This window comes from Populus trichocarpa, chromosome 8 (assembly GCF_000002775.5).
Source record: "Populus trichocarpa isolate Nisqually-1 chromosome 8, P.trichocarpa_v4.1, whole genome shotgun sequence".
NCBI classification, from domain to species: Eukaryota; Viridiplantae; Streptophyta; class Magnoliopsida; order Malpighiales; family Salicaceae; genus Populus; species Populus trichocarpa.
The window spans coordinates 10,629,685-10,644,380 of record NC_037292.2 but is presented as its reverse complement, the minus strand read 5'-3'; the positions used below and the strand labels follow the sequence as shown (position 1 = coordinate 10,644,380).

Sequence of the window (14,696 nt, the reverse complement as noted above, 5' to 3'; positions counted from 1 at the left end):
TTATTAGCAGCTATTATCATCAGACAACACGCAATATCCAGCAGCTGGGTCGTGCTGGGAATCATGGTTCTTGGGCATCTTTATGATTCTGTTTATCCTTGTTTCCAAATATTCTTAATAATATTAGATATCAAAAAGCATGATAAAAGACAATTTTTTTAATATATATATATTAATCGTCTAAATTAACTTTGAGCTTGAATCTATCTCCACTCTAGCCTGTTATGAGAAAATACTACTGCACTACTAGAAGCACGTTTTCTATTCTAGACACGAAGGGGGGAAAAAAACCCTTGCTTTGTCACTGGGAGGGACAACTTATGTGGCTCGTCGAAGGAATATTTATTTTAATTTATGTTGCTCGGAACACATGAAGACTTGATCCAGTGATGTTATATTTGATGGCCAACAAATGAGATAGGAATTCGACTTTCTATGACTTCAATTCCCTCGGTAAAGATATAATTATATAACGGGAGAGGTTGCCTTTTTTTTTTTTCCTTGAAACGACATCTTGCGTGTTCTATGTGACATGACAATCAGAGGCAGAGCTACTAGAATTTGATAGGAGATGTCAAAATTAATATAACAAGATTTATTATTAAAGAATTTATTTATTTAAAATAAAAATATCATTCTATTTTATGTTTAAATATTAAATATAAAAAAATTAAAATGTTTTGCAGCCTTTCCCTGGTTCCGCCCCTAACAAAGATGGTGCCTAGCTTGTATATATCAAACTATTTTTTCCATGCGAGAGATACGTAGAATCGCAAGATCATTATTCCCTCGTTGAATCTCTGAACTTGATGTTTCCTTAGATACCACTCGATCAGATTGTTGCCCTCGGAAATGGAAGGATATTTGACTGCCAAGTTTTGATGGAGAATCTTGATTAGAAGGCGAAGAGTGGGCGGCCGGCAGGCCAAGGGCGGGCGGGCCCTTTATATTTATTTGCTAATTAAGCTTTAATTCTCTGTCATTCATCTTCTCTGTCATTCATCTGTTTGTTTAATTTTTATACGAAATGGATTCACATGAGCTTTTTTTTTCTGATACCATGCACCAATAAAAAAATTATATAGCAGAAAGAAAACAGTTAATTTCATGGAATTTATACAAACATACGCTTTCTTTTCCATCGTACAACAGGTCATGAAGAAAATAAGCATCCAAACAGCACTCTTCATCATGTCCTCGACGAATCCAAAAACCGTGGTGTCCCTGAGATACTGGTTAAGCTGCATCAATGTGCTTGTCAAAAAAATAAAAATAAATAAATAAATAAAGAAGAAGAACACATCGTAGGGCCATTTCTTCCGGCTCTTTAGATATCCAATTACCAAGCATGGCCCATGTCTCCTTTAGTCTTCGGTACAAGCCTCCACTTTGTAATTTTCTTTTTATTATTCAACATTCACCTTTCCACCTCATTGCTTGAAATGATTCCCCAAGGCCCACATCAGAGACGCGAGTTTTTCTAAAGCCTTTTTTGTTTTTACATTTTTTTTTTGAAATTTTTTATTTATTTATTTTAAATTAATTTTTTTTATATTTTTAAATCATTTTAATACACTGATATTAAAAATAATTTTTAAAAAATAAAAAATATTATTTTAATACACTTTTAAATAAAAAATAATTTTAAAAACAACCAATGAAAGTCATATTTCCAAATACATTCTAAATCTCATTACAACAGTGAGGGCATGTCACCTACATTTTCATGAGGGCAATTGATTTTCATACTGATTAAACAACCTTGATTTGGATACAATAGAGTCCACTCGTTATACATGTTTAGTTAAGATACACCTCCTGGCTCTCTCGCCATTTGAGGTTCAGTTTTCAGCCACGGCACTACAGAGCTCCCTATCCCCTGATCAGCGGCCGTGTAATATCAGAACCGGGCCTAAGTTTGCCACAGATTTGATTATCATCTAAAAGCACCATCGAAGTTGTTTGAGGTTAAACCTATAAAATATGCAAGGAGATTTTTAACAAGGATCTTATCATTTCTTCTAATCTTTACATAGATATCCTGTCATTATTTGGATCGTAGAGCTAGATTCAATGTTTACATGTCAAGATTGACCCTACGATACCACTTGTTCTTCAAAAAAAGAGAACTACTCTGTTTTTTTGAACAATCAAGATACACTTGAGCTTACTTTTGTGATTAAGACTAAACCTTTTTCTAATGAAGTTCTACACACATTATTCATATTCATGTTAGGATTCTTACATATATGAAAGAGTATTTTAAACTTTTTTTAAAGAAAAATCGAGTATTAAATGATCGTAAGCGAAACAAATTTAAATCCATTCATCATAACTAAAATTTGAAAAGGTATAACGTTAAGATATGTTTCATAATTAAAGCATCACACTAATCTAGCGTGAATTGCTAAATTTAAACTTATGGTTGATTGATTGATTTATTACTTGATGGTGAAGAGTATTCTTGAATCAGTTTGTGGGTTAATTCAAACTAAATTCTTGTGCAGAAGATCTTAAGAATTCACGATTTATGAATATGCAAGTGCACAAATGCTAACACAAGCTGTATATTCGTTGCTCACCTGGAAATGTTCGAGGGAAAAGAGAGTAAAATCAGACACCATGTCATGTGGGGCACCTGGGAGTGATTTATTTTGTTAACAGAGGACACAAGGACACCTTTAAACAAGCCCTAATCATCTCTAATTGGGACCAATTAGCAATAATACCATCAAAGCTCTACTCGGCGAGTGATGATGATGATCATAAGAGATTTCCATTTGGAATGTGGACGAACTAGTTTATCCCCCATGCTACCCCAACTGGCAACTACAAACGATCCGCCGTCAACCAATAAATATAATCCTCGGATTTTAGTATAAAATTTGTCGCTAATCAATGTCCGAGGCCCATCAATCATGAGGGTTAGCAGCAAAAACAAATGCAACATTCCAACAGACATGAGACCTTAAATCAAGAAAGCAGTCACTTATAATTTCGAACCAAGAGAGCTTAAATCCAAAAAATATTGTTGTTTGACTGTGGTCTTCAGCATAGGAGCCATAGATTGATTTATGGAATGTCTGAGGAGGAGCCGCCCAAAAAGCAGCAAGCATGGGCGGCGGGGCACATCGATCAAGCAAGATTAACTAGCGATTTAGGGAGCTCCCCGTTGCTAAAAAGTGGCATTAAGCAAGGATGGTCAAAAAATGAAATTGAAAAGCATGCGAACCGTATACTAGTTGGTAACTCCGAAGGAGCACAGCAAAGAAAAGGAAGGGACATGAGCACATAAAAATTGGGACAAGTGCCCTTGTTTTGAAAGACAATCCCAAGACTGAGCCAAAAGAAGATCCAAGTTGGTGAACAACATTCCCTACATTCCACTGTAATCAGGCTATCCAATCAAATCTACACAAAGAGAGTAAAATATTACTAACCAAACAAACATAAAACCAGATAGAATTATTTTTTAATGTTTTTTAGAGCGAGCCAACACAGGAGGCATTCCTTTGTCAATACTCAAAACATAACTCAAGCGAAAAAGAAAAGAAAGGGGAAATATAAAGAGAAAGAGACGGATCAGAAATGGAAACAGAAAGAAAATATATGTATAGAGTACCTCTGCACATTGTCACATTCCTTTATCTCTTTCCTTCTTTAACTGCTTTCTTTTATTTTTGAAGACCAAAATGGGAAGATTAGAGAAGGGCAATGGCTACAGGCTACAGACCCACAAGAGGTACTCTCACCCTCTCAACACATTTGCTGACCGTGGGCAGGTCTTGTTTGCCGATTCTTGCAAGAGATGCTGCACTGAATGACTGCCCGTTTGTCCCATCATGTTGGCTCGCCTTGAAATTTGAAGTACTTGAAATCCAATAAAATAAAATAAAATAAAATAAGGAAAAAGGAAAAGAAAAAGGCAGCCGTTAAGACCAAGTCTTGTGTCTCTTCTCTCTCCAATGCTACACTTTATTCTGTTCAAATTCGATACTTTGCTGTTTGCTGAGAACGAGGCCTCTTTGTTTCAAAGGGAGACAGATAAAGAAGCTATAAGCTTTGTTTCTCTTAATCCCCTCTCTGTCTAAAAACCTTTGCTTTCCTTTATTTCTCTATCTATGTCTCCTACATTGTCTTGTTCTACTTCAAGAATCTCTCATCTCACTTCCACGCATTAAATTGTTGTCTCTCTTGACTAATTGCATTCTCATATTTTGTGGGTTTCTTCTCGTTTCTTGTTCTCAAGTGTCTCATACAGTGCATTTACAAAGTAGTACAAGAGGAAACCAAGAAAACTCACTTGCTGTTCGGTCCCTTTTGGCTCATTTCTAGTTGAAACCAAGAAACCCGTTTGTGGTTCGGTGTATCTGGCTGGGTTTTGGTAGCTTTCAGTGGTTTTAGAGCGTGCAGGGAGTAAAGACCTTCTTGACTTGTTTCAAAGCTTGATAATAGTGTGTGGAAGGAGAATTCCAGTTGTGGAGTTCTATTTCTTTGAGTTAGTGACCATTTTTCTGGTGATATTTTAGTAAAGCTTGGGAGCTGGGGAGGGGCAGGAAGTAAAAGAAGAGCTATATGAATTAATAGTGAAAAATGACAGATGGGAACTCCAAGAAAAGCAAGGTTTTTCTCTTCATTTTCCTATACATACATGCCAAGTTTTTCTTCTCTTTTTTTTTTCATTAGTTAATTGGTTTTTTTTTTCATCTTTTTTTTTATCGAGCAATTATGATGATTTTGGATGTCATTAGTTAATTGCTTTTTTTTTGTTTTTGGGTGAAGCTCTCCTGGTCCAAGAAAATGGTCAGAAAGTGGTTCAACATCAAGAGCAAAAATGAGGAATTTCAAGCTGATGATGTTCACGGTAGGCATTTTCTTTTCCTGGTCTTCTGCGTGACGACTACCTTTAATCAAACTTGGGGTTTTTAATCCAATGGAATCAAAGAATCAGCTTTATTTATACTACAGTTTCTCATCATCTGGTTGGTTGCTGAGAAAAACAGAAAAAAGGAGGAATATCCTCGTGAACTTGGTGCTTGATGGTATTGTGATCCTCAAATATCACCAACTTTATTCACCTCTGCTAAATGCTCTTTTCCTTCTTGTATTCCAAGGAGTGAAAGAAATAAAAGATTGTCCATATTTCCATCTTCTTTTAATCCTAAAGTTTCTCTGCAACCAAATTGATACTGTATCTGCTAGTGACAATTTTAAGTTATAATCTCGTTTTGTTTTTGTTATCAATTCAACTTCTCCACATTCATCTCTGGTTTACCCTTTCTTTAAAAAATAGGATCGCTTTACAAGTGTTTTTTTTTTTCATCAGGGGGTGAAGTTCAGTACAGGACTAGCTTCTCAGAGAGGGAGCCGTGTACAATAAAAAAGAGCAAAACAGGTGCATTACAATCAGAATCTAAAGATTCTCATGGTGAATATGTCTCAGTTGGGTTTAAATTCCTATTAGTGCTGTAATTCTTAATTATTTTTTCATCTCTTCGATGCAGAGAAATTTAGCAAGAATCCAGAGCAGGTCCGGCGGAACAGGATGAATCTTGACCATCCTCGTATCATAGACGTGCAAAACTACAGGTATCGTGTCTTAGATTTCCCTTCTTCTCACATTTTTCTTCCTTAATTATGTGCGTATTTTTAATGTTTAAGTACCAACTGCTTTTCTGTTTCCATTTTGGGGCAGCATTTTTGTAGCTTCTTGGAATGTGGCTGGAAGATCCCCTCTAAGTAATTTAAGTCTTGATGACTGGCTTCATGCTTCACCTCCAGCAGATATTTATGTTCTTGGGTATGATTTGGTGGTTATTATCTTCACATTTCCTGTCACTAAATCCTGTGATTGCCCATTAGTGATGGAAACATCTCTACTTATCTTTGTGTATCAGATTTCAAGAGATAGTTCCTTTGAATGCTGGAAATGTTCTGGGTGCAGAAGATAATGGCCCTGCCAAAAAATGGCTGGCTCTCATCAGAAAGACTCTAAACAATCTTCCTGGAACTAGTGGAAGTGGTGGGTGCTATACACCGTCTCCAATCCCTGAGCCAATTGTAGAAATAGATGCTGATTTCGAGGGATCATCTAGACAAAAGAATGCTTCTTTCTTTCATCGCCGGTCATTCCAGACAACCAATAGCTGGAGAATGGACAATGATCCTTCAATTCCTCAGCCACGACTTGATCGGCGATTCAGTGTATGTGATCGGGTAATATTCGGTCACAGGCCAAGTGACTATGATCCTAGCAATAGATGGGGTCACAGACCTAGTGATTATTCCAGGCCCAGTGATTATTCCAGGCCTAGTGATTACTCCAGATGGGGTTCCTCAGATGATGATAATGGGCCCGGGGAATCACCAAGTACTGTTTTATACTCACCAATGTCAAATGGAAATTCCTATTCTGCGTCTACCGAAGATGGATATAGGAGGCCAGGGCATTCAAGGTACTGCTTAGTGGCAAGCAAGCAAATGGTTGGCATATTCCTGACAATATGGGTGAGGAGTGATCTGAGGGAGCACGTCAAAAACATGAAAGTTTCTTGTGTTGGTAGAGGATTGATGGGTTACCTAGGAAATAAGGTATTGCTCAAGTAAATCATAGTGTCACTTTTTTGCTTCATTACTTGGATTTTCCAACTTAATCAGAACTGCTGACTATTAAGAAAAATAGAGATTTAATAATCTGCTTGACGCTGCAGGGATCTATTTCAGTCAGCATGTCCTTGCACCAAACAAGCTTTTGCTTCATATGCAGCCATTTAACCTCTGGGCAGAAAGAAGGTGATGAGTTAAGAAGGAATGCAGATGTCATGGAGATTCTTAAGAAGACAAGATTTCCGCGGGTTCATAACTCGGGTGATGAAAAGTCTCCAGAAACAATCCTTGAGCATGAGTAAGACCAACCTTGCTGATCAGCTATCAAGTAAACTATACATTGTTTTGAAAAAGGATTAAAATAAATGAAAAGATTATGAGGATTTAACGATAAGGTGAAAAGGAGATACATTTCACTTTTCTTGGCAATCAGATGTGTACTATTATAGTTTAGGAAACAGTTCCAATGAATTATTTGTGTTTTTGACAATCACAAGGTGTTAAGTCCTAACAAAAACCTATCCTATGAGAATTTTGAGCTTTTACAATAAAATTTACAAGCATGTCTCAGTAAATGATTTATATTGTCCACTCCCTCTTTTTCTTCATTATTCAACATTCGTTTTCAAAGTTCTAATTCTGAATAATATTTGTTGCAGTCGAGTTATTTGGCTTGGGGATTTGAATTATCGTATTGCCCTGTCATATCGAGCTGCCAAGGCACTAGTTGAGATGCAAAACTGGAGAGCATTGTTAGAGAATGACCAGGCACGCTTTACATATGTTCTCCATATTTTCTGTTGTCAGTTTCCTTCCTCTTATTTCGAAAATATCAATCAATTTTATGAGATATAAGTCAGCTTCCATCTGATATGCTGATGGTTATGTTGCAGTTAAGGATAGAGCAGAGGCGAGGTCGTGTTTTTAGGGGATGGAGTGAGGGGAAAATTTATTTTCCACCAACCTACAAGTATTCAACCAATTCAGACAGATATGCAGGGGACGATATGCATCCCAAGGAGAAACGTCGAACACCAGCTTGGTAAGAACAGCCCTTCCTACCAGACTATACAAGAAAGTATGCAACTGAAAGAAAAAGAACTTTTTCTTAACTGCAAAATTTGAATTACAAAATGCTTATAGAAATTAGAAAAAAGTGAAGGTTACAATATCGATACACATGGTTGAAGTTCTTAATTCTAATCACTTGTGTTGCTGATTAAATAATTTTATGCTGAAGGTGCGATAGAATTTTGTGGCATGGAGAAGGCCTCCAACAATCATCTTATGTACGTGGGGAATCTCGGTTCTCAGATCATAGGCCTGTCTATGGCATATTTTGGGCAGAGGTTGAGTCGAGTCATGGTCCATTGAGGAAAAGCACTAGTTATTCTAGTTCCAGAATTGAGGTAGAGGAGCTTTTGCCGTACTCACATGGGTACACGGAACTAAACTTCTTTTGAAGGTTGATCAGATTGGTATGTCTTTCTCCCTTTCCATCTCTCACCAGTGTGCATGTGCATAGAGAAACACACGCATGTGATCGCACAAACTCTCTTTTTAATGAACTAATTAGTTGAGCTCCAAGATGCTTCATGGAATCCCTTATTTCATTCTTGGCATCTTCCTTGAGCTTATGAATATATGGTGATGGAATTTATTTTCTTTTCCATGTTTGAGTGTTTCTCTTGGGGTATAACCAGGCAATAAAAGTGTTTACAAGAATCACATTTTTTTCTGCATATGAAGTATGGTTTGGCATCCTCAATCACTCAAGCAAAACTTCCATGCTGCTTTTTATTACTGTAAAATGTTTTTCCCTTTTCACCATCTTTTCCATTGTAATGGATTGGATGGGATAGAAAAGGGTGCGAGCATCCATTATTACGGTGGTCTGCAGATAAACACCTTTAATCTTTAGATTTTGAGCCCAACGAATACCTTTGGCACATCTCACAAGAAACTAAATATCGTTGCTTTAGGCTATTGAGCTCATGTACTTTTTGTGAATCTAATGAAAATGAAGGTAAAAAACAGAATATATACTTAGCATATTGAAGTATTCCATACAATAAAATCCCTTGCCTTTTAAGTTTTCTTGAGAAAATCTTTTGGTTGTTCCTATTCTTATGTAGCATCTGGTCCCCTTTTGCAGGCGGGAATCGCTTTGAACAAATTTTGCCTTGAAGGGTGATGGAGACAATCCGTTGCCCACTGACTGAAAAAGGTTGGTTCTCCTCTCTTTTACTTTTCTGGTCTTGATGTACATTTTTGTTTCCTTGCCTGACCTTATATCTGCTTTCATTTTTTTCTTCCAGGTGTAAATATTTGTAATTTTGCCAGCAAATTAACTCCACACATCATCAACTCAGTGTAACTTTTGATCATCATAACGTTCCAGTTTCTGTTTGGCACATAATTGAGTTACCAGATTAAAAACACCTACCTTTATTGCAAAGTTTTGTGCAAGCACTATCAGTCCTTCATCATGATTCGGTACAATCTCTTATTTGTTATCATGATTGCTTTTATACTTCAGTTTAAGATAAATAGGGCCAAGTAACAATGGCGGGTTTTTTTTTGGCAGGATGAACTCAATCACTCAACCCATCAGGAGCTGCGAAGTAGTTGACTAAAAGATTGATTTATTCATGATTTTTTTTTTGTTTTAGTTTAGGAAACACTTTTGATGACTGAAAGAAGATGATACGATCATTTTGGCCCCGTCTTTTGTTTTAAATGTAGAAGCAAGTAGAGATCTGATGGATATTCGTTACCAAAGCTACAGGAAAAATTTATATAATATCGAAATTTATGTTAGACTTGGGAATGCCTCTTGCTCCTGTTGTTGCTAATGATTTACTGAAAAGGATGGTTTCTTGATAATCTACATATACACTGCCGTTAGCAGGTCTGTGAGGACTTAGGAGGAGCCATGATTTATTAGATAACACTCCTTCGGAGTGCCAGACGTCGTGAATTACTCCTCCCAACCCTTTCCCACTCCTAGTCCTCAATGTTGTGACATTTCAAAAGGTTCTGCGCATAGAGCCGTCCAAATATAGATCAAAAAGCAAGAAACATGGAAAATGAACATGGAGGTACCCGAAAGTATACAGAATGTATAGGCAATTAGTTGCACTGGAGTAATGATTCTTCCCTTCAGATTGAAGTAGTAATAGATCTTACGCCGGCAACATAGTCCATGTCAAATTCTCGTCAGGACTCGGGAACACTAATTAAAGAAAGATTCTTTGTCAAATATGGTGTTCTTAACCAAGAGCCTCTTCCCCGGTTTACAATGGACAATTTTGTTGTTAAGAGAGGGGGGAACAAACAAGGGCTGTCCAGTTTCCTCTAGAACTCGGACTTTTAATTCAAGGATCTCTGGTTAAACATGGGAATAATCAATCATATGCATAGGGGGGATTTTCTTACATGTTTTGAGCAACTGTTTTCATCACATTACAGGACACTTCCTTTCTTAAATATCACCTTAATATCTTAACCTATCTTCGCTTCTAGCTTTCACCTTCCATGTCAGAATTTGTCTCGCCTTCTGCTCTGCCTGGTTTATCTTAATGCTGGAGTGCTGAGCAGTGGAGGCCCAGCTAGACAATTACCACCTCGCTGTGATTAGCTTTAATTATACACTCCACATGTTTAACTTTCTATTTTGGTTGGTCAAGTTAGTTACGAACCATAACATCAACCAAAATTGGATGGGCTAATTATCATTACTGCAACAGCTTCGTATATTTTCTGCCTCTCTTTTCAGTACAAAATTGATGCCTTGACATCCTAGAAGGAGAGACAAATTCTCAGATAGAGGAAGGGCGTTTTGCTTATAGATCTGACCAACAAATATAAGATTTCAGGAGAAAGTTAGCAAAGTGAACCAAATTCAAATCCAAATGAACCATTTTGAATCTTAAGAAAAAGAATGGCAACTGCACGCCTGAAATTAACAAATACTTAATGTTACAAATCACAGAACTAATTAAGCACTAAAAAAGACAGGAAAAAAAAAAAGGAAGAACGCAACTGAATCTATTTCATTATCTCTTGTGCAATAACTTCTGCAGGTCCTTTGCTTGCTCCCCCCTTTTGTTGTTCCCAACTGGTCCCCAGTTGAAAGGAAGCCGTGTGACGTTCCTATCATGCACCAACTGATAAAAGGGCAGCTCCTCTTGTTTGTTTCTTTCTTTTTTTATGCTTTTCATAGCACGTGATGTAAAATTATTTATTACAGATTGCCAATATCTTAGATCGTCATCTGTTCATGTCTACTTAGCAATCCTCTAATTAATTTCTACATTCAATAGCTAATGAGTTGAGAGCAGCGCAGCAATAAAATTTTCTAAATGTTTTTCTAATTGTGCTAGTTTAAAAATTTATTTTCTTTTTTTCCTGGTTGCGCATTTTTTTTAATAAAAAAAACTCTTTATGTGCAGATTAAAGTATCATGCTTGCTTTTTCTCCGCGCATGATTCACTGAAAAAGACAACATTAATTATTCTTGGCTCTTCTTTATCTGCATGGCGAACAGAACACATGCCGCACATTGAGCTACTTGAAAATGATGATTTCTGCTACTTCCACCTCCATTGTCATTTGCGTTCTTATCTATCTGTTAAATTTCACAGATGTAAGAAAATAAAGTAAAACAAACAACTCAGCCACCAACCAGTGCGCTTTGTTTTGGTGATCTGACTAATTTTTAAAGTGTTTTCAGGACAAGTAATCTGCCTGGAAAAAATCAGGGGTTCCTGCATTGTCATCCGCCAGTAAACTTTTAGCTAGTGGGAGATGAAAGCAACATCAGCTAAACAAATAGCAGTGAAGGCAAAAGCATGTCTCTTTTTTGTCTTTGTAATGCAGAACATACCAAGGGATTACTCTCGCTACTCTGTTTCTTAAATCAGCAACAGCCTTACTCTGTCCTCTGATATTTGGAGAGTGAAAACCCCAGCAAGATTCTCGGTTTTCTATAGTTTATTCAAAATCAAGTTAAATATAAGTAGACAATAATCTCTCTAATTCTCTTTCCTTCGTTTCTTAAAATTTACCTCTAAAGCTAAATGATTGTGCGCACATGTAAGCAAGGGGTTCAGCTGGAAGGATGTCAGAAACGACCATATGATCTGAACAAGTGCACAGACGCATGCCTGGTATCAAAAGAGCAGAAAATGTAATTGATTGAGAAAATATGCTTGTTAATTGAGTATAATCCTAATCAAAACAAGATTTCTCTACCCCTGCAATTTAAACTGTACAACATTCACATGAAAAATAAGCATGAAATTGCATCTTTTCTAAAATATTAATGTGCAAGTTGTATGCAAAATCCTTTCAGCTTTGCACTCCTGCAATTAAATAGATTTCAGTTATTATACACTGTAAAAATCCAAATTTAATTAAAATAGTATAATAGTAAAGCGTCTAAGACATTAAATAATTAAAATAGTAAAGCGTCTAAGACATTAAATAATTAAAATAGTAAAGCATCTAAGACATTAAATAAAAAATTAAAAGGAAAGCCTCGCGGAACAAACAAGACATACCGATCAAAGCTAAAAAAGCAGGAACACCTAACAAAGTCCATCTGCTAACAAAAATTAAGAACATAAAATAATATTAAAAAAATTTAGAGTGGTAAATTCAACCAACTTAATAAGAAAATAACATTTAACACACATCTTGTATATTAATAGTTTGCAAGTCGATATATCTTGGTATAAATATACATACTAAGCATATTATTGTAAAATAATGGAATACATGTCAGAGATCATATAACACCCAAAGGTGATCAGATAAAACCCGAAGATGACTATTATGGAAGGATCAGTCGCCACATGCTAATGTCTCTCTCTCACCAGCTAGATATACAAAATATTATGTGTACATAGACTAACTACTCTCCATTAGCATAGAGTTATAAACAAGTATATCATTATCAAGACATAATAGATACTCGCAATATTTATTAAAGCAACGTATATCATATCATATCGAATAGAATTTAATTCAACAGAATACGAGTGAGAAATTCAAGAAAAGATGAGTACTCAGATAATAAAACAACATATAAATATTTAAGAATTAATCAATTGTATTCATTATATAATCAACATATATATATTATTTATATTACATGCATATTAAAGATCATCTCACTCGCTTGGAAAACAAAAGCAAAAGAAAAACAGATGCAGAACCTATAACAAATACGGAAAACACTCAAAATCGACTCGAAATAAAGTATCATAAAAGACTGAAAACTCTAAACTAAGAGACCAAAATATAAATATATTGTCTAATTGTTTCACCTGATCAATCCATAACATAATCTAAATTGATCAAATATAATATATTTGATAAAACTCTATTGTTGAGTCAACCAATCGACCAAAATGACCAATCGGTTGATCATTATCACAGGCCAATCGATCGGCTGGTTTAGACCAACCGGTCGATTTGCAACAACAAGTAAATCGGTCGATCATTTGATCGGGATTCTCAAAATCTTGATTTGTCAGTCTTCAAACTACAGATTATACAAAAAAAAAAAATTTGTTCTCCAACAACCCATAATTTCAATCATCTAATAAGTTCGTTTTAAGTCAACTAACATCCTAATGTTTCAATTAAAACTCCTAGATCATTCAATCATCAAAATCATAACAAAACTCTAATTTCTTCTTTAATCCTTTCATAATCAAATTTCTAATAAAAAATAACATGAAAGGAAATAACTAATTTGTTTTTTTCACCTTTCTTTAACCAAAACTCATGTTAAAACTGAAAACCTTAGTGTATATGAATATAGGTCACATCAAGAAGGAAGAAAAAGAAGAGAGAAAAAGCAAATCTTCTTGTAACCTTTTCTCTATATATTTAGGTTAGTTTGGGTTGGGTTTGGACCGAAACTTGAGCTTAGATTGGGCCATGTCTACTAGTCTTGCAACAACGCTGTTTCCATGTTAGGTAAGATTAACAATGGCCGAAAAGAATGTAGCCCTTCCTTTAATCTGTCACCGCTGATTAACAAATTGGAAATTTCATTTACAGAGCAAAGTCTTTTAGTTGTCATTGTAAATTCAGGGATAGCAAGAGCTTAATACCCTCCTCTAGGCTTCTTCATACTGGACAACTGGGCATGCGTCATCTCCCTCCCAGGCGACCCAATTGTGAACACAACAGCTCGGCGAGGTTGGTTCTTCTTCTCCGATGCTGATACCTTAAAGTCATTGATTGGGACCGCACGCTTTCTTTCCGAGTAGCTATCTGGTGGAGTTGGATTGGCAAGACTTCATTGGACACACCAATTTCTCCCTGGCTCAATGACCGAACAATAAGAGTCCGTTTCGAAGACATTGGAGACACAAACACAACAGGTTTTAGGGTAAATTAATTAAGTGATAATAATAAAAAAAAATGAAAGAATGCATGTTTTAGGGTATTTTGTGGGACCTAAAACAAAGAGAGAGCTAGCTTGGGATTTTGTCCTTCTATTAATTTGCGAAATAGGCACGTTTGAGTTTTCTGAATGCTGAAGAAAGCACTGGAGTAAAGAATTAAGAAATGAATAGGGAAGATGGTGAAGTTACTTGGGCAATTGATGAACAATTACGATAATTAACGATTAGAGGAAAAGAGAAGGATTAGTGCATGTATTCTATACAAGAATTTCGGTTCATGCATGGTTTTCAATAGTTTATAGTTTTTTGAATAGGTCTTCGGAGTTTTTCAATCGAGATCATATAACCATTTTTTTAGGGATTTTGTTTTTGAAAATTACAGCAAAATTGTTTTGAGAAAATCAAGCCAGATTGATCATCTTTTGAGATTGGAGAGCTAATCTCTAACTTTGAAGGGTTAAACTTGTCAAGAAAATAATTCTTTCAAGCTAAAAATTGATTAATGTTTACATTTTTAGTGTTAAATTGAGAGATTTGAATAAAAAAGGATCAAAAGTGTTATATTGATAGGGAGGAGGGGGCAAAAGTTTTTAGCCTTCAGGGCCAGGGCCACCCCTTCGCATCGTCCCTGATTGTGAGCATACCTAAAGTAAAAGGATTTGACTA

At 35.9% G+C, this 14,696-nt stretch overlaps 1 protein-coding gene across 2 annotated transcripts; it reads left to right on the top strand.

Annotated features, from left to right (window-relative positions):
• The first annotated feature begins 3,931 nt into the window (after positions 1 to 3,931).
• Positions 3,932 to 9,426, top strand: LOC7467499 (type IV inositol polyphosphate 5-phosphatase 7). 2 transcript variants are annotated; one of them, XM_002312504.4, is made up of 13 exons: positions 3,944 to 4,623; positions 4,783 to 4,864; positions 5,327 to 5,395; positions 5,505 to 5,589; positions 5,696 to 5,800; positions 5,898 to 6,591; positions 6,711 to 6,904; positions 7,266 to 7,374; positions 7,500 to 7,648; positions 7,847 to 8,084; positions 8,762 to 8,833; positions 8,925 to 9,102; positions 9,194 to 9,426. In XM_002312504.4, the coding sequence occupies exons 1-10, from the start codon at positions 4,594 to 4,596 to the stop codon at positions 8,067 to 8,069; spliced, it is 1,740 nt and encodes a 579-aa protein (XP_002312540.2). In that variant the 5' UTR covers positions 3,944 to 4,593; the 3' UTR covers positions 8,070 to 8,084; positions 8,762 to 8,833; positions 8,925 to 9,102; positions 9,194 to 9,426. The 2 variants fall into 2 exon arrangements, with proteins under 2 accessions (XP_024462131.1, XP_002312540.2); XM_024606363.2 differs by lacking the exons at positions 8,762 to 8,833; positions 8,925 to 9,102; positions 9,194 to 9,426 and having other exon boundaries at positions 3,932 to 4,623; positions 7,266 to 7,408; positions 7,847 to 7,992.
• Positions 9,427 to 14,696: the final 5,270 nt, after the last annotated feature.

Excerpts from the sequence above, each read along its gene's own strand:
- LOC7467499 (XM_002312504.4), top strand. The coding sequence starts at position 4,594 with ATGACAGATGGGAACTCCAAGAAAAGCAAG. Across the intron at positions 4,624-4,782 it reads GGAACTCCAAGAAAAGCAAG|CTCTCCTGGTCCAAGAAAAT; the intron begins GTTTTTCTCTTC and ends TTTTGGGTGAAG. Across the intron at positions 6,592-6,710 it reads TGGGTTACCTAGGAAATAAG|GGATCTATTTCAGTCAGCAT; the intron begins GTATTGCTCAAG and ends TTGACGCTGCAG.